Here is a 23,660-nt window from a genome sequence, read left to right as displayed (position 1 = left end):
GATGTTTTTTTGGTGTGTCTTTTTGTTACGAAGACAGTTGGTATCCATTTGCAACCGTCATATGGGCATGCACTGCTATGCCGAGACACCCTGAAATTTCAATTTTGGGTGAACTATCCCTTTAACACACACAAAACAAAACTATGACAAAGACGGATCACTTTGCTTTTTCCATTACAACCAAATGAATGAAGGTTGTGGTCCACTCTGTGCTGGACAACCCCCACCCCCCCAGTCAGGACATAATAAGTGCACATTGAGAAACACGGGAACATGTTGGTGTTGGATGAACAGGAGTTTAGTTTTCTGGGGGGGTTTAACCCAGGAATGTACTGTACACAACCCCTTAATCCAGATATGTAAGAAGATTGCATTCTAGTGTGTGTAAGTGGAGGTGGGGGGGGGGGCAGTCTGACCTGTAAACCCACCCCCACCCCCACCCCACTCCTCCTCCTTCTCTTCTGTCCCACAGTTGCTGGTGCATGAAGCTTATCCTGCGAAGCCTCTAACACTTTTTTTTCTCTAGATGATTATGGCACCGCGGCCTCCTGCTCCGTCTCTCTGGGTTTAATCTGAGCCGAAACAAAACAAAACAATGTTCTGGTAACAGAAACAAAAAGACACTTGATCTCAACTACAACTACTTACTTTATTTTATTTACCTTTATTCTACAGCTGCAACAGTTTGCACACTATTTATTATTATACATATTGCACACACGCATCTCTTTTATTACTACTGTTGCTGTCATTGTTGTATCATTGTTGCTTTTAATTGTTTATTTTTATACCTAGTTTTTAATTGCTGGTGTTTTAAGATTTTCATTATCAGGGAAACTCACCTTTCCACTGTACAAATGACAATAACCACTTTTGATTTGATTTAGTCGATTAATCCGACAACAATCGATGGAGGGGAAATGAAGGGAAAGGGAAAAATGGATTGATTCATCGATTGGCTGCTGATATTTATTCTTTTCATTTAGTTATTTATCTATTTATTCTCGTCTTCTCTTGTTTTGTTCTCTCTTATCACAATTTATCTCTTATTTAACTCTCTACTTTGTTTTGGCTGCTGTGTTGCTGCGGTGTCATTTCTTTATGTTTGCTTTATGTTTGTCACTTCAAAATCAAGAAAAAAAAGACCAACAATCGATTATTAAATTAGTCGTCAACTATTTTGATAATCTAATAATCGGTTTGAGTAGTTTTTTAAAGAAAAAAAAGTCAAAATTCTCTGATTTCAGCTTCTTAAATGTGAATATTTCTGGTTTCTTTGTTCCTTTATGACAATAAACTGAGTCTCTCTTTGGTTTTGTGGACAAAACAAGACATTTGAGGACGTCGTCTGGTGGTTTGAGAAACACTGATTGACATTTTTCAACATTTTTTTACATTTTATTGACCAAACAACTAATCGATTAATCGTTTAAATAATCGATAATGAAAATAACCCTACTTTATTTACCTTATCTTTTTGGAATAAAGGGCAATTAATGTAAGTAATCAATCTATTTATGATTTGTGGAAAAGGGGTGGGATTCAATATGTAGGCTATGATTATGCTTTTGTGGGGTTTTTTGTGTTGATTTTGGTATTTCAGCTTATTTATGTTATTTACATATGAAGGAACAAACTGAAATTGTGCCTTATTTTGTTTTACATGTTCGAAATAAATAGATAAAGCACCTCACAGGATTATTTACTGTTGCACCCAAACAACAGCTCGTCAGACAGAAAGTAAAATAAACCAGAAGGGAAGTCAACTCAGACTTGCGACCTCTCGACCTCTGTCACTTATTATCTGCTTTTAAGTCTTAAATAACTCCGCTTCTCCGTATCCGTGTGTGTCAGCCTGCCTACATATTATAGGCTTCCCCACCTGAGCCTTGCATGCTGTCACCATGGAAACGAGGTCAATGGCCACTCAGGATAGTCAGTCAGTCAGTCAGTCAGTCAGTCAGTTGCACCAGACTAAGAAGACTTAAGCCTGCTGCTCTTCCAACAACAAACGGTGGAAATGAAACGAAACGAAAAAAAAAAAAAAAAGCTGTTAATGAGGTTGTCGGAGCAGATGGAGCCGCCCGATGTGCTTTTATTGTGAAAAACACAACGGCACAACAGAGAGAAACTGCAGGAGGAGTGAGATGAGAAGAGATTATGATAAAATAATCATCTTATTAATGACTTGTGTTGCATCTTTAAAAGCAGAAGTAAGCGATCCGGTCGTTTTGGCTAATGCTGCGTTCCAGGCAGGCTTTTGAAACCGTAAATTACAGCTTCCAAGTCACGACTTACGACTTTGTAGCGTTCCAGGCAACCCACTCGTGTTTTTCCGACCTGTTTTACCTGTGAAAGTCACTATAACGGCCACTCGTAACTTCCGACCCGTGAACTCGTACCAGAGCGAACTGGTACGACTTCACAGGTCGGAAATACACGAGTTACGAGTTGCCTTGAACGCACCATAACAGTCCTCGTCCCTACGTCACCACATTCAGGCGCATCCCTTGGCTGCACACAGTGACTGACAGACCCGTGTTTCGGTCCAAACACTCTATGTAAGTGATTGCTGTCGGAAGATATAACTATTTAAGACTTATATTAACACTAAAATATCGCTTACTTTTGCTTTAATGACTTGTGTTGCAGCTTTAAGTGAAAAAACTAACATGTTGTTGTTTGGTTTTTTTTCCACTTTCTGACCTAAGGGCTTGTTTTTTTTTTTACTGCCGTGAGTTAAATGGAAAAGGGAACTAACGACATCAACAGAAAGTGGAGCAGAGGGCCTGCAGGACAGTGTTTGACGTCGTTGCTCCCAAAACATGTGTTGTTGTTGTGTTTTTTGAGGTTTTTTTACTTCTGTTTCGGTGGACAAAGGTCGTCGACGTCGACGTTTAAATGTTATCCTTGAAAAAGACGATGTTTCTATGTTTCACCTGTCTGCAAGACAAACCGTTTTTTAAAATCTTTTATCCCCTCTGCTATTCGCCTCTTAAATTCTTTATAATGATTTCATTCCTCTTACCATGCACATTTTATTGGTCAAACATGTGCAACGTATGTATTTATTCACTCATTCAACTGATCTTTGACAACACTGTATCCTTGGCATCCTATTCTATTTATTTACCTTATCTTTTATATGTATTTATTGTGTGTATACTGTGTATTTTTGGACTGTGCAAGCTGCTGAAATCAATTGCCCCTGGTGGGATTAATAAAGTTGTTTGAAGTTGAAGTTGAAAAGACGACGCAAGAACAGAGAAATACTGTTTGTTATGTTCTGGACATTTATGACTGTAACTCCCTGATAGAAGAACCAACAAGCTGCCACTCGGCTACACAAACCGGGCCGACGGTGGAGACATCCGTTACCTCCGGCAGATCCATTTCACTAATGGACACTGTGGGAAGCTCGACTGCCGATCAGACACAAGGACAACCAGTCTCCTCCGTCCACTGACCTCCTCTGTCTCAAAATAAAAACCCCAATTCAAGCTTGTGTGGTAAAACTGGATTTGCTGGTTTCGCTGCAGGCAGAAGGATCCAGACTGATGATCCCCCACAGTGATGTAGTGTAGTGTAGTGTTGTGTGTTGTGTTTTTTAGTGTTGTGTTGTGCTCTCTGTGTTTGGTCCCTCTTTGTCTTTTGTCTCTGCAGCAGCAGCAGCCGCAGCCACCGGTGGAAAGTTCTGAGGACAAACACGCCGCTTCTGGAACGTCAATTCACCACCGATAAGGATTACAGCAGCCAGCGGCACATCTTCACCTGCTGCTAGATACAGGGTTCCTACAGCTTAAGCCAAGTTAAATTTAAGACTTTTTAAGACGTTTTTAATGCCACTTGAAATGAAATTTAAGACAGACTTCACATTAAACACAAATGCAAAAAAACCAAAAAAAAACGTCACCACATACATAGGGTTAGGGACAATTTTACCCACTTTCCTATGTGGTCCAAGGTAAAGCGACTGCTACATGAATAATTGGGGGGGAGGGGGCTATGAGTGAGTGAGTGACATCATTTAACAGCTGTGTAGTTGGGGAGAGGAGATGATAAACTAAAAAGGACACGTTTGCTCGTTCGTATGTTTCCATCCAAAGTGATTCAAATAACTGGGAAATGATGCGCATTAAAAGAAATCTGAGTTCTGTGTGTTTCCATTAAAAGTACGGACTTTGGTAGATTTTGAGATTTGAGACTAATTACAATCATAAAATCCCACTTACCAAGTGTTAACATTTTTAAGACCTTTGAAAAATTGATTTAAGACATTTTAATGCCAATTAAGGCCTTGTTTTTAGATTAATGAATTCAATGCCTTTTAAGACTTTTTAGGGATCCGTAAGAACCAAAACAAATCAAAATCCTCATCATCATCATCATCATCATTTAATCTGCACAACAACCCACAGATATTCTGATTTATCTAAAAAAACCCGAGCAGCTCGAGCTCAACGACCTCCAGTTTAACCTCCGTCTCAGCTCTGATTGGCGGCTTCGCCAGGTAATTAACTGACACCGTGGAGATGATACGAGCCCACGCTTCGCTCCGACACTTCCACTTCCACCGCCGCTGCTGCTGCTGCTGCTGCTGCTCGTCCTCGTCCTCCCACGCGTTGGCAACCAGCAGCATCACAGCAGAGAAACACGATTAACAGCAGAACGGGTGGCAACAAGTTGATGGAGCAGCAGCAGCAGCAGCAGCAGCAGCAGCAGCAGCAGCAGCAACACGTGAACGAGTGTGAAGAGAAGGTGAAAGATGCACATCATGATTTGTCCTTGTGCTGAACTCAGCTGCAGGAAACTAGAACGACATCCAGGGTGTGAAACACAACACACACACAGACACACAGACACACAGCTACTAGAGAGAGGACTCTTCCATCTATAAAAAATCACGAGCTGCTGCTGTCAAGTCTCAGGCGAGTCCCTGGTGCAGCGTGGGTTGAAAAAGAGAAAGAGCAGGAAATAAACAGAGAGCCGAGCACCGAGGGGAGCAGCGGCGATCCACTTTAGCGCTCTGCTGACTCCAACAACACCCCGAGGTGGAGGAGGCAGAGGTAATAGGAGAAACAGGAAAACGCACTGCAGGATGGATGCAGCCGAGACGAGAGGGCCCAGAGAGCAAATCCTCCAACCATCATCATCATCACTGGTGCAAAAACGGCCACGTGCATCACAAAGCCCTCGAGTCGGCGTCTCTGAGGATCGACCTGTCGCCTTATTCCACAGCTCAGAGGCCGCTAGGGCTGGGACGATACGCTTTTCTCCTGATTCGATTCTTCTACGATTTTTTTGGATGGCGATTCGATTTAAATTGCGATTCTACAATATCTCGATTTTTTGTGCATTTTTTTTTTTTTTTTTTTTTTAAGTTTATTTTTTGGGCGTTTTTGCCTTTATTTGATAGCACACAGTATAGATAGACAGGAAAGGGGGAGGCAGAGAGAGGGGGAATGACATGCAGGAAAGGTCTGCCCGACGCGGGATTCGAACCGGGGACGCCTGCGTTGAGGACTGTAGCCTCTACATGGGGCGGCCGCCTTAACCACTGCGCCACGCACCGCCCCATTTTTTGTGCATTTTTAACATTTATCTGCACACAAACACTGTAGGAGCCTATAAATGAACATACTCCAATATAAAGTGAACTTAAACCCTTTTCAAAACCTGTACTCTCTGTATGTACAAAAGGCTAACAAATGCACATTGCACAATATTAAAAAAAATTCTAAACATTTTTAAATCGATTTTTTTTTTTTAAATCGATTTACAAATCATCAAAAAAGATATCGCAATATTTATGTGAATCGTTTTTTTCTCCCACCCCTAGAGGCCGTGCTGCAGTGGGGAGGAAATGACTAGCAGCTGTTCAAAAGGCTCCAGCTTCAAGTTATGTAACAGCAGCAGCAGCAGCAGCACTGAGCATCATGACTTTGTATGCAAACATAAGACCTCGGTGGGTAACACAGCAGGGGAGGTGGGGGGGGGGCAGTCAAGTTAGCAGCTAAATAAATCCCACTCAAGAACAAGAACACCCACACACGTGCCCGAAACGACCGACCGGCCGACCAACCGACCGACACTGCATCAAACACCGAGCAGCAGCAGCAGAACCACAACAGTTGGTGCCGTCAGTCTGAATGTTTCAAGGTAAAAAAAAAATGTCACTACAGACTCAGGAGGAGGAGGGAGGAGGAGGAGGGAGGGGGGGTGAGGAGCCAGAGGCAGGAAGCAGCAGGAAAATAAATCAGTGTGCTGCTATCAAACAGCAGCAGCAGCAGCAGCTCTGGGTTTCTCCTCCTTCTTACCTTCTCTGGGTACATGGTGTCCCAGTGCACCACCACCACCGAGCTGCAGCAGCGAGCCCGGCCCAGTGAATGAACCACAGAGAGCAGAGCAGAGCTAATTAAATAGATGCTGCTGCTGCTGCACACCCCCTTACCCCCCCTACCCAACCTCCACCCCTGTCATTCATGATGATAAACGCAGCGTCGCTTCACAGGCTGATGGACGGAGCATAACAACCAACCAACCAACTAAAAAAACAAGCAGCAGCTCAGAATCACAGCTGTTGTTGCATCTTTATGTGTGAATTTTCATATAAAATGACAAAACAGAGGTGTAATCTGAAGAAAATGAAATGCACTTTGCACCATTTTGGGGTTTTTTTTCCCACGCTCACAGACTCACGCTGCTGCTGCTGCTGTGATTTGTTGGGAAAACACCTGTGAAAAAAGCCCACAGAGTGAGTGAATCAGTGCAGATGTGAGGCGGCGGTGACTCAGAGGCTGCAGGACGGAGCGGGTCGGAGGAAAAGACTGGAACTGGAGAGAGAAAGAGAGAAAGAGAAAGAGGGAGAGTTTGTCTTCTCTGCAGGATCTCAAAGGTCGGAGCTGTCAGGACGGTTTAATGACTGTTACAGAACCAAACAGACTCCACGTGAGTTTATTTAACCTGTGCACGATCATCCACTCATCATATTATTCATTTATATAAACATAATGATCTGTGTTTCATTGTGTTTATCAGGCCTGGTGTTGTTGTGCAGCCTGACCTCCTCCTGCCTTCTCCTCCTCCTGCTGCTGTTGCTGCTTCCACTATTTCACGTGCACGGACGTATCAGATGACACGGCGTTTCAAAATAAAAGGGGTTTCCACTCCCGCGCGGAGGTAAACAATGAATATTTCATGACATTTTGCAGGCATCGCTGGCTGCCTCCATCCAAAATTACTGCTCCTAGAAATCTACACTTTCAACCGGACACACACACACACACACACACACACACACAGAGAAACGGAGCTGAAGTGCAGCAGCGTTATGTGAGTCGCCTTTGACCCACAGAATTAAAGGGATAGTCCAACATTTTTTGGGCAAATTGGCCCATTGCCATAATCCCTATAGCAGTAGGTTCGTTACCTTTAGTTGTTGGTGCAAGCTATTTTTAGAACGGCGGAGCAGAGCAGCAGGCTGCTCAGAGCTACGCTACGGAGGCTCATGGGATTTCTTGGTTTCCCTCATCAAACTCATCAAATACACAATCCAACAACTCCACAACGCTCTGGTGGACAAGTTGTGACCTGCACATTCACCACGCTATGAGATAATAACACAACGTTACCACACAGAGTTGTTTTAGAGGTAAATACAGAGACTGCTTGATGAAAAACTGCCCTCGACGAGAATGCGCATCAGCGGTTTTGCATGTATTTCCCTCTAAAACAACTCTGTCTGGTAACGTTGTGTTATTATCTCATAGCGTGGTGAATGTGCAGGTCACAACTTGTCCACCAGAGCGTTGTGGAGTTGAACTATCCCTTTAAAAGGAGGTGAAATCCAATCCGGCTGCACCTTACACAACAACAGACATGATTCTCCTTTAACCTTAAGCCTGATTTGTCAACATTAGCTCCTGTGGTCGTCTTGAAGGCTCAGAGGGGGGGGGGGGCAGAAAGGGGGGGTTGGTGGTTTGTGGGTTTTAATCCGCTTGTTGTATCACATCGGCACGGATCAGAGTGGATGTGAGGAGGAGGAGGAGGGGAGGAGGGGGTGATGGAGGGGTTACAGGTTGAAATGTGCTCTTGGTTTCCTGTCTCTTCACAGAGGGAGGAAGAGAGGAGGAGGAGGAGGAGGAGGGGGAGGAGGGGGAGGACAGGTGTGCAGGGGGCCCCCGTCCCCGTCGGCAAGAAGAGACAGAGAGGAAGTGACAGAGACGGAGACGGAGCGAGTGCGAAAAGTAGAAGAGAAACTAAAAAGGTCCAGACAGAGGAGGAGAGAGAGACGACATGAAAACAAACCAAACAAACTGTTGAACATTAGATTATTGGGGGAAAAAAAAAGTCCAGTGGGTTTTTCTTTTTTGTTTTTTTTGCATTTGAGGGTCAAACAGACCTTCATTGACTTAGCTCTGCCTGCTGCCTCACTGTGTGTGTGTAACTGTGTGTGTTACTGTGTGTGTGTGTGTGTGTGTGTGTGTGTAGGCACAGAGGCAGGAATGTCAAGTATGCACTGGAAAACAAGCAGGGGCCTCCTTTTCAGCTGGTCCGAGTCCGACCGCGAGTAAGTCGCTCCGGCTCGGATTGGCTCGGCTCGGCTCGGCTCCAGATTACAGGAGGGAAAGAGAAAAAAAACGCAGGTTGCACTTTCACTGTGTGTGTTTTTTTTTTGCACGAGCACGTTGTGTTATGTAATCGTCACCTTGAAGAGATTTCTCTGCAGCAGGTTGTTTTGTTTCAGGGAGGGGAGGAAGGGAGGGAGGAGGGGGTTAGTGCACCACTGCAGCAGCAGATTGATCCAAACCTCTCTGGGAGTGATCCTTTTTATTCTTTAAAGGGCACTTGCTTCTCCCTCTAACCCCCCTGCCTTCTCCCTCTACACACACACACACACACACAGTGGGGGTATTTCAACACACCGCTGAGCCACTGATACACATTTTTTTTCCAGCCTTTGCTCTGTTGCACAAGTTGGCAAACACACGGCGAGGCAGCACAATGAACAAACGCACGGTGATCCATCTCCGTCTCTACACACGATGTTCAGACATCCACCACATCACATCCACTTTTAATGCTCTAGTCTCTCCTCCTCCATCTTTAATGGCGACCTTGTAACGTCGCTCATTCATCTCTGAGCCGCGAGTCTGACTGAGACTGCAACTCATCTCCTCCACATTCACCCAAACATGAAAAACAGATCTGTCCGTCCAGAGGGAGGGAGCCTCGCACTTTGTCCCTGTCTCCCTACACACACACACACACACACACACACACACACCCACCAACACTACAACTACAACCACCACCCTCCTCCTCCTCCTCTTCCTCCTCCTCCTCCTCCTCCTCCTCTAGGCGCTGTCAGACCACACACAGCAGGGCTGCAGGCAGACAAGACGAGACTCTGGCTCCAAACTCACTCAGCTGCTTCCTTTTGTTTCTTAAAAACCACTTTGAGGATCGGTCCGTTATGTCACCGACACCAACGTGGCTGTAGGCCGGCGTCCTACAGGAGGATTTCTGTGTGAGGCTGGAAGGAAGACGGCTTATTTATTGGCTGATCCATCCGGCTCATAATCTTGAGGGAATTACTGTTTTTTTTTTTATTATTGACATGTCAGTATGTGTGTGAGTGTGTTTCAGAATTCAAGAGGAGCTGAAACCAACACACTCAAAACACTTCCTGAACCTCTACTGTACGTCTACTTCTTCCCTTCGGTGACACATCATCAAGAGAAAACAACAATCTGGCCTCTCACACAATCCCACAGAGCTGCGTTCACCCGCTTATTAAGTCACTGCACTTTGAGAAAAAGAAAAAAACCAACAACAACTACAAAAAAAAAAGAAGAAAAAGGAGTCGTTTCCCATCCAGAGTACGACTATACACTTTCTGAAGAAGTCATGAGTAAAAAAGCGTCCCAGAATAAGTTCCTCTGTGGCAGCCAGCCAGCGTGGTTGTGTTGTTGTGTGTGATGCAGCCACTAAAAAGCAGTTTTATTTTCTCACATGCCTGATATCGAATATCTGAATTGATAACATGGTCAATAAGTGAAGCTGCAGCTTTTTCCAATAGTCGCTTTTTAAGCAAAACTTATCTAATTGATCACAAATAGTATGCAAATATGCTGCTTTATGCAAATGTAACTTTATATATGAATGCATAAGGGCATTTTTTGATAAAATTTCCTTTTTCCATTGTTTAAAAAAAAAAAATTAGATTACTAAATATACTCTTATACTTTTAGATTAGATTAGATTCATTAGATCTTATACTATTTATTAAATAAACTGAATGTATTTATTAAATATATTAAACATTGTCTATGGTAGAAGGCACTAAATGATGATACCCGCAACAACACAACAACAACAAAAGAGGAAAAAGGAGTCGTTTCCCATCAAAAGTACGACTCAACTCCTTCTGAAGAAGTCATGAGTTAAAAAAAAAGCATCCCAGAATAAGTTCCTCTGTGGCGGCCGGCCGGCGTGGTTGTGTTGTTGTTGTTTTTGTTGTTGTGTTGGATTTAAAGAGAGAGAGAGAGAAACACAATGGCGCCGTAGAGAAGCGGACTATGTTGAGGTGAAAAACAGGCTTTAAATCGTACGGTTTGCCACATTCACTTAGGAAAATAAACACTTTATCCCACTGCCAGGTTCTTCAGAAGTGAGGAAAATGGGTTTATTTTTGCCAATCCCCTGAGAGCATGGAGCTGTGGCGAGGAGCGAGGGAGGGGGGGGGGCTGTGTGACCACAAACCCCTCGTGGTGCTGGGGGGGAGGTGTGTGTGTGTGACCCCCCTCCCTACACACACAGAGAGAGAGAGATAAGCAAATTACACGTGGGAAGAGAACGGAGAGACGGCGGCCGGCCGGCGACGTTAATCATCATCACCCAGAGATCAAATCTAATCAATTAGAGGAGGCCAGCTGGCAGCCGCAGGCATGTCCGCAACAAATCCTCCTCACACGGCCGTCCACCGCAAAGACACAGAGACGTCCATCAGTCCGTCCAGCAGCTAAACGTCTCATTTATTTAAAGATAATGTGTTAGATAGAGACAAGATAAAGGTAGATGTTTCTATTAAAGCTCCTTCAAAATAAAGGTAGATGTTTGTGTTAAAGCTCCATACAGTATAAAGGTAGATGTTTGTGTTAAAGCTCCATACAGTATAAAGGTAGATGTTTGTGTTAAAGCTCCATACAGTATAAAGGTAGATGTTTGTGTTAAAGCTCCATACAGTATAAAGGTAGATGTTTGTGTTAAAGCTCCATACAGTATAAAGGTAGATGTTTGTATTAAAGCTCCATACAGTATAAAGGTAGATGTTTGTGTTAAAGCTCCATACAGTATAAAGGTAGATGTTTGTATTAAAGCTCCATACAGTATAAAGGTAGATGTTTGTATTAAAGCTCCATACGGTATAAAGGTAGATGTTTGTGTTAAAGCTCCTTCAAAATAAAGGTAGATGTTTGTGTTAAAGCTCCATACAGTATAAAGGTAGATGTTTGTGTTAAAGCTCCATACGGTATAAAGGTAGATGTTTGTGTTAAAGCTCCATACGGTATAAAGGTAGATGTTTGTGTTAAAGCTCCATACGGTATAAAGGTAGATGTTTGTATTAAAGCTCCATACAGTATAAAGGTAGATGTTTGTATTAAAGCTCCATACAGTATAAAGGTAGATGTCCATGTGTAGTGTGATTATAAAGCAGCTCTAGGTTCTATATTAATACTGTGAAAGTATCAAAGCCTCAGTCCAGAGAGAAATGCACACAGCCTGTATTCAGAAACTGAGCCTTAAAAAAAAACAGCCGCCAGGACTTCCTGTCACTTTGTGATGTCACAACAAAGCAGTCACACTAAGCCCCGCCCACCACCTGGACAACACCAACCAAAAATTTTGTTTCTCTGAGTGTTTTACTCTGAAATGTGCTATGTTTTTATCAGAAAACAAGTCAGCCAATCAGAAGAGAGGCCCAGAGCGTCCTCTCTTCTGATTGGCTAACACCGACCTGTTGTTGCTATAGAGCTCCAGGGAGAAGATGTAAAACTACACCGAGATGATTTGATGTATCGTCCTATGGATCTAAATAAAACGCAGAAGTATAAAACATGGAGCTTTAATGGCTTCTGTCCAATTACTGTCCGGTCCAACGAGCCTGCAGAGCAGCTGCCCCACATTAAACTCCAAAAATAGCCAAAGAAAGAAAAAGTGTGCGTCCTAATCATAGCTCAGTAAGTAACACAATCTTCACACTGCAGTAACACCACTGTCTGATAAAGCGACGACCGCACTGAGCAGAAGGAGAGACGACGATGCCAAGCGCTGCTCTCTGATACTCTGTTACTACTGTTAGGTTAATTAAACACACTAATAAAAGCTGATCTGATGTCTCTTTTCATACTGACTGTGAAGTTTGTCTTTATCTTGACACCAAAATAACACGATACACAATAATATCACATCTTTTTAACCTCTGTTTCTTTAAAATCATATTAAATATTGTGTTACATCATTCATGTGTAAGTGATGTAGCCACTAAACAGCAGTTTTATTTAATCACATACCTGATGTCGGACTGTTAATCCAACACAGAACTGTGAAAATTCAATCAATCGATAACTTGGTCAATGTGAAATGAATCTGCAGCTTTTTTTCAATAATAAATTAATAATTTTAGTAATTTTAACTAATCAATCACAAAAAGTGTACAAACGTGCTGCTTCATGCTAATGTAACTTTATTATACATGAGTTAGGGGCATTATTTCATGAAATTTCCTTTTTCAGTCGTTTTTTAGTTATGAAATTATTCATATACTATTAAACTATACTAAATATACCATAATAATTACTAAATAAACTTAATATATTTATTAAATATATAAAAAATTGTCTATGATTGTCTACTAAAGAAAACAAGTCAATTAGATTTTCAATCCAAGAAGCTATAACCCTCAACAATCCTCTTAAACAAGGTTGTTTCGGTTTAATTGTCTAATATTAAAGGGACAACGACGAGTTTCTAATCGGTTATAAAAAAGTCTCACGTTAATGTGGATGAATCTCCGCTACCCACACTTGTTAATGGGCCCATTTTCGATAAATATATCATTCTGTCTCTATCGTTATTTTGTTATTATTAGTGGTGGCGGAGATGCTGGTCGAGCCGACCAGCGTTTCTTTACTTTCAGTTTCGCATCGAGTCATGAGAATAACGTAGCTGAATCGCCGTTTATGGTCGGAACTACGGTGGTATGTGAACCTCTTTGAACCTCTGACTTTAATTATTGATGAATGAAAACATGAGTCCGTCTTGCGCCGGTCAAAAGAATTTTACGGTGCGCGGAGGCTCATAAATGTAGTGAGAAAACGCTTTGCTTTTCCAAAACTCCTCGTTGTCCCTTTAAAGGTCACATGACAGAAAATGGAAGTTAGCATCATGCTAACTTTGACAATACTAAAAAATGTCCATTTCCAATGTTTCCAGTCAGTTAATTCTGCAAACCTGCCACAAACTGTATGTGTTTTAGTCTAGTTTTGTTGTTAAAAGTTTTGTTTATACTGCCGGTGCTAAACTTTGTGTCACATCTAAACTAATGTGTTGACATTAATCTTTCCAAACTTCTCTGTGTCAGTGAAATCACTAATAAACTGGTACAATTCAGCTTTGTCACAACAACATGATCTCCTCCTGTGTCGCCGCCGCCGCCGCCGCCCGCTCGTTCCAGACCAAAAAATGACAGGAAGCAGTGGAAGTGAGGGGAGTTGAAAGAATTGAGGGTTTTTTTCAGCAGGGTCATTCAACCTGCTGGCAACAGGCCCGACAGGACACAAACTAACACACAACAACACACACACACAACCACAAAGAGCGAGAGAGGGTGTGTGCCTCCACCTGCCACCGGCGACCGTCGACCACGGGGGGAGTTCTGTCCTGTCCGCTGTCTGTTCCTTATCCGCCTCTCGACTGCAGGCAGCTCCACAATAAAACTCTCTGCAGAGCCGCGCGCCCATGCAAATGCAAATGTCTGTGAGTGAAACCGACCAACGTGTGCGACGTGTTTTCACTCCTGTGATTTGACAAGCATGAAATCAATTCAAAAACAACTACAACAACACAACAAGAGAAGAGGAGAGAAGAGGAGAAGACGGAGGCCTCCTGTTTTGTTTTGTTTTTTTGTAAAGAAAGTCAGTCCATGTAAGTTGTAAACTGTGCACTGCAAAAACTCAAAATCTTACCAAGAATATTTGTGTTATTTCTAGTCAAAATGCAATTTCTAGTCAAAACAAATCTAATTATACTTAAAATAAGACTCAAGTGCCTTGTTTTTAGACGCTTTTTACTCCTTTCAAGGATATTTTCACTTGAAATAATCTGATAGTGGGGCAAGTTTTTCTTCCTTATTACAAGCACAAAAAACTTGCTTTCACTGGCAGATTTTTCTACTTATTTCAAGTGAAAATTTGTTTAGAAGAAGTGAAAATGATCTAAAAACAAGTAGATTTTTAGGTGATGAATCTTATTTTAAGTGGAAAGAGATTAGTTTTGACTAGAAATTAGACATTTTGACAAGAAATAAGACAAATATTCTTGGAAAGATTTTGAGTTTTTGCAGTGTGTTGTTAGCATGCTTCTTCCATTCTCACTTCCCCTTCCCCTTCACATGGGCGCATCATCATCATCATCATCATCATCACACATGGCGCTCGCGGGGTCCCCACGGCGGGGCGACCGGGGGGCTACAGACTGATCCTCGGCAGATATGACCTAGTTTCTATTCAAGCCCGTCGCTCTTTGTTTGGCTCCACGGTGGTGGTGGTGGTGGTGGAGGAGGCTGCTGCTGCCTCGTGGAACAAAGAACGCCAAGCAAGCAAGCAAGCAGCACTTTGGAGCCTTCAAACAGGCGGCTGACCCTGCCTGGATTCATCACACACACACATAACCCCCCCCCCTCGGAAAAGAAAAAGAAAGAAATGGCTGCTCGGACTCCCACTGTCTGGAAATCTCCTCCTTTTCCCACTTTGATGTAGCTCCACACTGCAGACGAGGAAGGATAAGCCTCAGTTCCTGCAGCCTTCACCCCAGTCTTCTCTCTGGGTGATGAGACACCAATCATGGATGTGTGTGTGTCTGTGGGGGGGGCTGAGTTATCAGTCTGGGCCAGAGGAAGGACATTCATTCATTGTATGAACTGCCCCCCCCCCCACCACCGCTCCCCACAGACTGTGAGATTAAATTCTGGGTGTGATAATAGCTCAATAGCTCAAAAAAACACCAGCGACACCGACAACCAGGCTGAAATGTTTGGTATTTCCTCCTCATCATGAACGCACCTGAACAACCTTCATTTAAGCTGTGGAGCTGTGAACGCACCATTTAGTCTTTAATGGTCCGACTGCAGCAGCCAAATCACCCCCAAACCCCCACCTTCCCCAAAAAATGAATACATGCACATCTGTCCGAGCCAGATGAATTCTGCTCCAAGGGGCAACAGCAGCAGCAGCAGAAGATTTTAATAAACGCCTGCAACTGTTGCTGCTGCTGCTGCTTTTTTGGGGGCAAATTTGGCAAATGAGGCACAAAATTGTTGGAGGCCGGAGCAGGCGGTCCCTGAACGCACCGCAGCTTCACATTCAGACAGATTCAGATTGATGCTGCTTTCATATGGTGTTGGAATGATCGGGAAAAATGACTTTCCGACTGGGAAAATTCACATGAACGCCCCCTCATGTCGGAAAAAAACTAATTTTGGTGCACGAGTTGCCGACTTGGCTCGATGTTGACGTCAAAAATGGCGTACGAAAGAGAATCTTTGGTCAATGGTAATAAACTTTTTTATAATTTCACCTATTGCAACTCATTGTTTTCTGACATGTAACGTGTAATATGGTAAAACCGTTAGTTGCTGTCCACGTAGAGTGACCTGGATTAGCTAGAAACGTTATTGATTAGCATAAACATGTCAGGTAAAACAATATTCTAGTGGTTCTAGGGAATGTATAACAATGGATAATCACTAATATAAAGCTTCAAAAACCGCAAAACACACCGACACCCGATCCGCTTCCTTTGCTCCTCAGTGCCCAGTAAAATTTTCATCTACTTGCAACATGTGCAACCGGGAAATTTGCCTATTTTTGGTGAAACATGGAAGAAGAAGCGACTCAAAGAATCTGTAATCTGTCATAACAGGTGTCAGGCCGATGTGTGTGAGGATCATGAATGAAAAGGAAATGTGAATATTTGCTTTGCAAGTCGATTTATTGCGTGCTCCCCTAAATTTTCTGCCTTTGCTCCTAAAATTTTAAGTTAGGGAACGGTGCTCCTAGTAAAAAATGTTCTTCTGCAGCCCTGCAACCTGTTGTTTGAAGCAGAAGTAAGCGATCCGGTGGTTTTGGCTAACTTCTTGTCAGCCGATGGAGTTAGCAGTCCCCGCCCTCGTCCCTACGTCACCACATTCACGCGCATCCCTTGGCTGCACACACAGAGAGGACTGCCCCTTTATGCTGTTCTCTCTCCTCATTGGATAAAGGTTGTAGGATACAAGGAAAGTTTTCTCCTCGGCTTACAGCAGAGCAGAGTGACTGACAGACCCGTGTTTCAGACCAAACACTCTATAGAAGTGATTGCTGTCGGAAGATAGAACTATTTAAGACTTATATTAACACAAATATTCTGCTTACTTCTGCTTTAAATGCTCCGAGCATTAAAATACAACTCATCTTCTTTGCAGCATCCAACATTACGACTTCACAGCACATGAACACACCGAAGTCGGAAGAGCGACTCATCGTTAGGGAACTGTACTCCTAGTAAAAAATGTTCGTCTGCAGCCCTGCAACCTGTTGTTTAAATGCTCCGAGTATTCACTGCAAAAACTCAAAATCTTTCTAAGAATATCTGTCTTATTTCTTGTCAAAATGTCTCTAAAACTAATCTCTTTCCACTTAAAATAAGACTCATCACCTAAAAATGTACTTGTTTTTAGATCATTTTCACTTGTTTCAAACAAATTTTCACTTGAAATAAGTAGAAAAATCTGCCAGTGAAAGCAGGTTTTTTTGTGCTCGTAATAAGGAAGAAAAACTTGCTCCATTGTTCTACTTATTTCAAGTGAAAATATCCTTGAAAGAAGTAAAAAGTGTCTAAAAACAAGCTACTTTTTTTTCTTATTTTAAGTATAATGAGATTTGTTTTGACTTGAAATAAGACAAATATTCTTGGTAAGATATTTGAGTTTTTGCAGTGTTAAAATACAACTCATCTTCTTTGCAGCATCCAACATTACGACATCTCAGCACATGAACACACTGAAGTCGGAAGAGCGACTCATGGTCGTCGGCGTCTTACCTGCATGTGCTCCGTGGAGCTGCTGCTCAGCTCGTCTCCAGACTCTGAGTCGTTGCGCAGCTTGTTGAGCCCGTCGCCCGTCGTCGGCAGCAGCTCGCTGGGCGGCGTCGTCAACGTCGACGTCTTGTTGTCGCCGTCGGGGCTCCTGTTGCTATGGTGGAGATGGAGGTGGTTGTTCCCCACCTTGAGTGGCGGCGAGTCGGCCCGCGTGCGTGGCAGCGTGGAGTTGTTGGCGTGTTGGTGGTGGTGGTTGTTGTTGTTGTGGAGCAGCACCAGCTCGGCCACCACCTTGCAGTGCAGCGGGCTGCCCAGGTTCTGGTTGGCGTCCTTGGGGAGGGCCGGCGGCGTGACGCGGTCGGACGACGGCGACGGGGTGGACGAAGGAGACGGCCGACATCCGAAGCTGGACATCTCCGGCTGCGTCTGTCTGTTCAGGTTCTCGTTGGACGCTCGGCAAATATCCAAAACGGTGGGCTTGGCCCTCAGCGTGGGCTTCTGCTGCTGCGGCGGCGGCATCAGCGCCCGGCGGACCTCCTTGACGTACTGCGCCGGCACGTAGAACGCCTTGGTCCCCTCCTCCTTCCTCACCTGCCACCAGTCCTCGTTGGTCTTCCTCACCAGCATGTAGCACTCGCCCTGACGGATCGCCACCATCTTGTCCTTGGCCTTGTACTCGTAGTCGTACTCCACCTCGATGTAGGCCTGCCCCGGGGCGATGGGGGGCAGCCCCTCCCTGTCCGCCATGATGACGACCGGGAAAAACGAGCGCTTGATCCTCCTCGACCTCGGCTGCTCAGCGACGCGGACCTAGAGGGCTCCTCATGTCTGACCGCCGTAACTCCTGCGCTGCTGCAGATAAGACACAGACACACACAGAGAAACACAAGAGGACGGTTTAGTTCCTTTAGCTAAATATCACAGGCCTCATTCACCAATATCTTCTTTAAGGGATAGTTAGTTCAACATTTTGGCAAATTGGCCCATTGCCATAATCCCTATAGTCATAGCAGTAGATTCGTTACCTTTAATTGTCGGTGCAAGCTGTTTTTAGAACGACGGAGCAGAGCCATGAGCTGCTCAGAGCTACGCTACGGAGGCTCATGGGATTTTTTGGTTTCCCTCATCAAACGCAACAAATACACAATCCAACAACTCCACAACGCTCTGGTGGAAAAGTTGTGAGCTGCACATTCACCACGCTATGAGATAATAACACAACGTTACCAGACAGAGTTGTTTTAGAGGGAAATACAGAGACTGCTTGATGAAAAACTGCCCCCGACGGGAACGTGCATCAGCGGTTTTGCATGAATTTCCCTCTAAAACAACTCTGTCTGGTAACGTTGTGTTATTATCTCATAGCGTGGTGAATGTGCAGGTCACAGCTTGTCCACCAGAGCGTTGTGGAGTTGTTGGATTGTGTATTTGATGAGTTTGATGAGGGAAACCAAGAAATCCCATCGCAGATTGACCCATCTTTTATGCCCGTAAAAAGACACGTACAGTAGGATGCCGCACTCTCAGGTGTGCTGTCATAAATATCATCAGGTATCATATGAGCATTGCCATTGGATGGCGTGGTGGTTCCCGATGAGCATAACTGATGTGAATTAAGTGTCTGTGGTGGTTTTGAAGAGAAAATAATTTAAATGATTATTAAAAACATCATAAATGATAATAAAATTGTTCTAATTCAAAATGCAGAACAGAACATAAACACAATCAATAATTATGCACAAGTCTCAGCTCTCAAATCCTGGTGAAGAAAACATTCGTGAATGTCACAATCTTCATAAAAACTGCATAAGGTGGACTTAAGAACAAACTTGTTGACTTCAGCCAACCACACACACACATCCTCCCATGCACTTCCTGGTTCAAACCCTTATTATCTACTCCTTATTACTCACCTGATCTTTACCACTGCTGTGAAACACCCACATTACGACAGGGTTAGTGAGCTGCTTCCAGACATACTGTACTGCTGAGTGGAGTGGGGTGGAGTGGGGTGAGGACGGAGACCACAGGGCGACTCCTCCCTCCCATCACCAATAAACCACAACACACAGTTTCAACACTGATTGTTCTGGCAAAACCTACACCGCCGCCACCGCCGCTCAGGATATCCAGCCGGTAACCCGAGCACCCTCTTCTCTCTCTCTCTCGCTCTCTAAAGGTGATGACAACAACACGACCACACACACACACACACAGACACACACACACACTGATCCACGCCTGCACCACAATGACTCCCCTGTCGTTTCCCCCCTTTGGAGACGACGAGACCACATCCAAAAATAAAAAGCGTTGGTTGGTCGGTCGGTCGCTAGAGTCCCGCTCAGCTCTGCAGTTTGACATTATTACTCATTACCACAGTCAGAACGCTTTAAACAGCTTCAGTCACTGTGAGTGTGTGTGTGTGTGTGAGTGTGTATGTGTGTGTTAGTGTGTGTATTAGTGTGTGTGAGTCAGACGACAGCTGGGCCCTCGCCATTCCTGCAGGCCGGGGTTGTTTTGGGATGAGGGGCCTGTCATTGATCCGTCTGTCAGAGAGAGAGAGAGTATCCCTCCATCACTTTAACCTAAATAAATAGCGCAGCGCTGCCTCTGCAGAGGAGCCGTGACTCTCCCCCCTCCCTCACCCCTCCTCACCCCCCTCCTCGGATCAGATTCTCCCTCTTCTCCTTCTCCTTCCCTCCCTGAAATAGAAGCTGCCGCTGTGACATCCTGTGCAAGTGCAGGCGGCGGTAAAAGCAGGTGCTTTTAGTGAGGCGTGAGAACACGCCACTGAATCTATAAGGGGTCCACGCTTATGTAAAGGAATATGGACACACACACACACACACACAGACACACACACACACATAGAGACACAGAGAGAGACACACACACACTCTGAGGGCTCAGACGGACGACTGTGGACCGAGAATAGATTTACGGTGGTGAGAGAGAGTCGTCCGTCTGAGAGACATGGACTTAATAATGGGGCCTGAATAGTTTCTGTTTGATCTGTTTCAACACCATGGAGACACACACACACACACACACACACACACACACACACACATACATACAGACACACACACACACAGTTACATCACAGCAGAGCTTTTAGCTTCGTGCGTCGTCCTCCCAGTCCGGGCCTGTCCCAGTACGAGCTGCAGCCATGATGTCAACAAACACATGTTCAAGCCTTTATGAATGACTGAGTCTCCAGAAACAGTCACTGCCTGTTGTAATGTGTGTGTGTGTGTGTGTGTGTGTGTGTGTGTGTGTGTGTGTGTGTGTGTGTGTGTGTGTGTGTGTGTGTGTGTGGACCCGCTATCTCCCGAGGTGCCAGCGACGCAGTCAGGAGTCTGTCAGAGCTTTGAGTCACACACATGATAACGGAGCTATCAGTGACGGCAACGATCACGACCTCCTCACACTAAAAGTGTCACACATACACACACACACATGAAACAAATATGGCCGTCGTCTCTGCTGCTGCTGCTGTTGCTGCGACTTCAGTTTTATGAATCGTTGTAGAGGTCGACCGATAGTGGACGATATAGGACGTTTTATAAACAGCTGTATCAGACAGAGAGCTCTGTCTTACTTAAAGGCATCATCTAACTGCACCAGATCCATCATCTGGTATTTATATCTGTTTCAGGTGTTGAATTGGTCTTAAATGCACATTTTTGAGAAATAATATGCAACATTCACCTTGATTTAGCCCTATTTGTGTATCCAATTTTGCTCTCGTGAGAAAAATACGCGATCTTGAGTCCTCTGGAAGCCTATATTTAAGATATTGTTATTATATATCGGCCTTTAACAACCCTCTGTTGGTCGACGTCTAGTTTGGAGAAGGAAAAAGTTAATTATTGGCCGATAACTGGCAAAAAAAAGAGCGAATAATCACAATAACCCATTTTGACCCTTGTTGTTTCCCATAGAAAAGACTATAAAGCTCCATTTCTAGGATGTATAGGAGGCTGTTTATTTGACTTTTAGTTGCGTGAGCAGCAATAATGCAGAGCTCTGTTTAAATATGAATAATCTTTCAACGTCTGCTGCATGGTGCAATAGGATGATGCAGCCCGACCGACACAATCAGAGCTGATACTTCCTTCCTTTCTCTGATAAAAGGATTTAAAAAAAACCTGGACTAAAAGTGACACAGTGTGAATGTCACAGTGATAATCTGTGCACAGATATAACAGTATGACTGTATCTGAACTCTGGCTTCACACCATGAGCATCTGAAGCTGGCGACAACAACAGATTAAAAAAAAAGAAAAAAAAGATTAGTAAACTAGTGGCAAACACACAAACACAAACACACAAAAGAATTAAAGGATGAAAATGTGCAGTAACTTGTTGGAGCCGTGTCAAGACCCCAGGAAGCCTCAGACAGCAGACAGTAGCATGACATCATTCACCTTGGCAGCGGCTCGCCACTGACTCACAACTACTACAACAACAACAAAAGAAGCAGAAGAAATCACTGTTAACAATAAATCTACAGCTCCACCACGTCTCTATTTTATCCACTGTGGCGTCTCGGACAGATAAAAAAAACAGAGAGTAAATCCTGCTGCAGATGAATCAGGGTCAGAGCGAGGAGCGTCTCCGAGGAGGAGGAGCAGCAGCCGCCAACTTGTTGCTCTGCAGGGAATCGAACAACGAGAACAACGACGGCACATCCAGACTCTGCTCTGTTTGGGAAAATCCAGCTCTGCATCCTATAAAGTGGGGCCAAACAAGGACCTACAGTAGCCTACACACAGGGGCCTTTAAATCACCTGTTCACACCTGTTATACACAGGATTTCCTCCCAAACTGAGCTATCACATCAATTTCAACTAATTTAACTCCATGTTTGTGCTTCAGGGTCAAAAAACCTCTTCCTGAGAGGACTTTTAAACCAAATTATCACAGTAATTATCTTCCCTCAATGCAAATTTGATCCGATTTCAACCAAATGCAGATGTGCAGTTCCTATTAAGACACAATCTGACTGCAAACTAGTAAAATAAATCTGAATAATGCCAATAAATAAACATGTTTGCGCCTCTTCTTCCACATGCAACATGTACAAATCTGTAACATTAGACAAACTTGCATAACTGGCATCATCGCTGAAGCACCTGAACGCAGCACCAATGATAAATCTGGGGTGTAGCAGTGTAGCAGGCAGGAGGGAAAGAAAAAAAAAACAGAAGGTATGTGCATCAACGACCGGTGTAGGTTTCTGTCTTTCTCTTTTCTTTTTGTGTGTGTTACTGTGAGTGTGTGTCTGCCTACATCTGCAGACCAGCAGCAGCAGTAAAAAGAAAAACAGCCCTGGAGACTCGGACTGCCTTTGTCCCTGAGCTTCATTCAAAACAGATGTGGCCGAACAGCAGCAGCAGCAGCAGCAGCAGCAGCATCACACTCCAACATGTGCTGCTTATGCTGCTTATGCTGCTGCTGCTGCGTTTGAGTCCGTGTTTGCTGCAGGAGAAACGCGCTGCTGCTGCACAAACACTGGAGCTGGAGGTGGAGGTAGGAGACTCTGTGGGTCCAGAGCCTGAGCTGCTGCTGCCTGGGGGGCGGATAGAGGAGGAAGGGGCATAGGTGGGGGGCAGGGTCCCTTCCCTTACAGCCACACACTCACACAGAGAGATACACACACACTCACTCAGGCTGCAGAAACACAACACAAAGGAGTTTAATCCATGTGCATTTTACAACAAAGGGCTCCGACTCGACACCACCAAGCCACCAAGGAGCCCCGGGAGCGAGGGATGGGCTGGGCTGGGGGGCAGCAAGCCTAGCTGCCGGAGGAAGACCCCCCTTTACAAACACACTAACACACACCAACACACACACATACCCCGCTGAGCCACGGACAAACATCCAAACACACCGAGAGGAAATCAGCACAACAAGAAATCTGTAGCGGACAGATGCTATCACGTGGAATTGTTAATTACCCAGACACGAGGGGGAGATAATAAGGCTCTGATTAAGGTGATTTAACCATAATAATAATATAATAATAGTAGGCTAATACACCAGCGCAGGTTCATTCAGTGGGAATCAAACCTGCGGTCTCTGCAACAGCGTGCATAGCAACAAAGTAACTCCGACACAAGCCAATAGCCTCGCGCTGACCGACCGGGCGGTGGGGAAAAGCAAAGCCGCCCACCACCACCACCTTCCCCCTGTAGATAGGCTACACAAATCAAACATACCCACCTTGGTTTTGTTTCGGGTATAAATTAAAATAAACTCCTCCGCTGTCTGCTCTGCTCTGCTCTGCTCTG

General features: G+C 44.4%; 1 protein-coding gene across 3 annotated transcripts in view; it reads right to left on the bottom strand.

Moving 5' to 3' along the window:
• The window catches only part of arhgap12b (Rho GTPase activating protein 12b), a 75,718-nt gene that overhangs the window by 51,781 nt on the left and 277 nt on the right, over window positions 1-23,660 (bottom strand). For all 3 annotated transcript variants that reach the window (XM_085762948.1, XM_085762947.1, XM_085762949.1), the window contains exon 2: window positions 17,362-18,210. In XM_085762948.1, the coding sequence (XP_085619074.1) occupies window positions 17,362-18,105 (744 nt within the window). In that variant the 5' untranslated portion in view covers window positions 18,106-18,210. The remainder of the gene's footprint in view (window positions 1-17,361; window positions 18,211-23,660) is intronic.

This window comes from Trachurus japonicus, chromosome 20 (genome assembly GCF_045865225.1).
Source record: "Trachurus japonicus isolate A0001 chromosome 20, Traja_1.0".
Classification (NCBI taxonomy): Eukaryota; Metazoa; Chordata; class Actinopteri; order Carangiformes; family Carangidae; genus Trachurus; species Trachurus japonicus.
The sequence above is the reverse complement of the archived record's forward strand: the minus strand, read 5'-3'. Positions and strand labels throughout refer to the sequence as shown.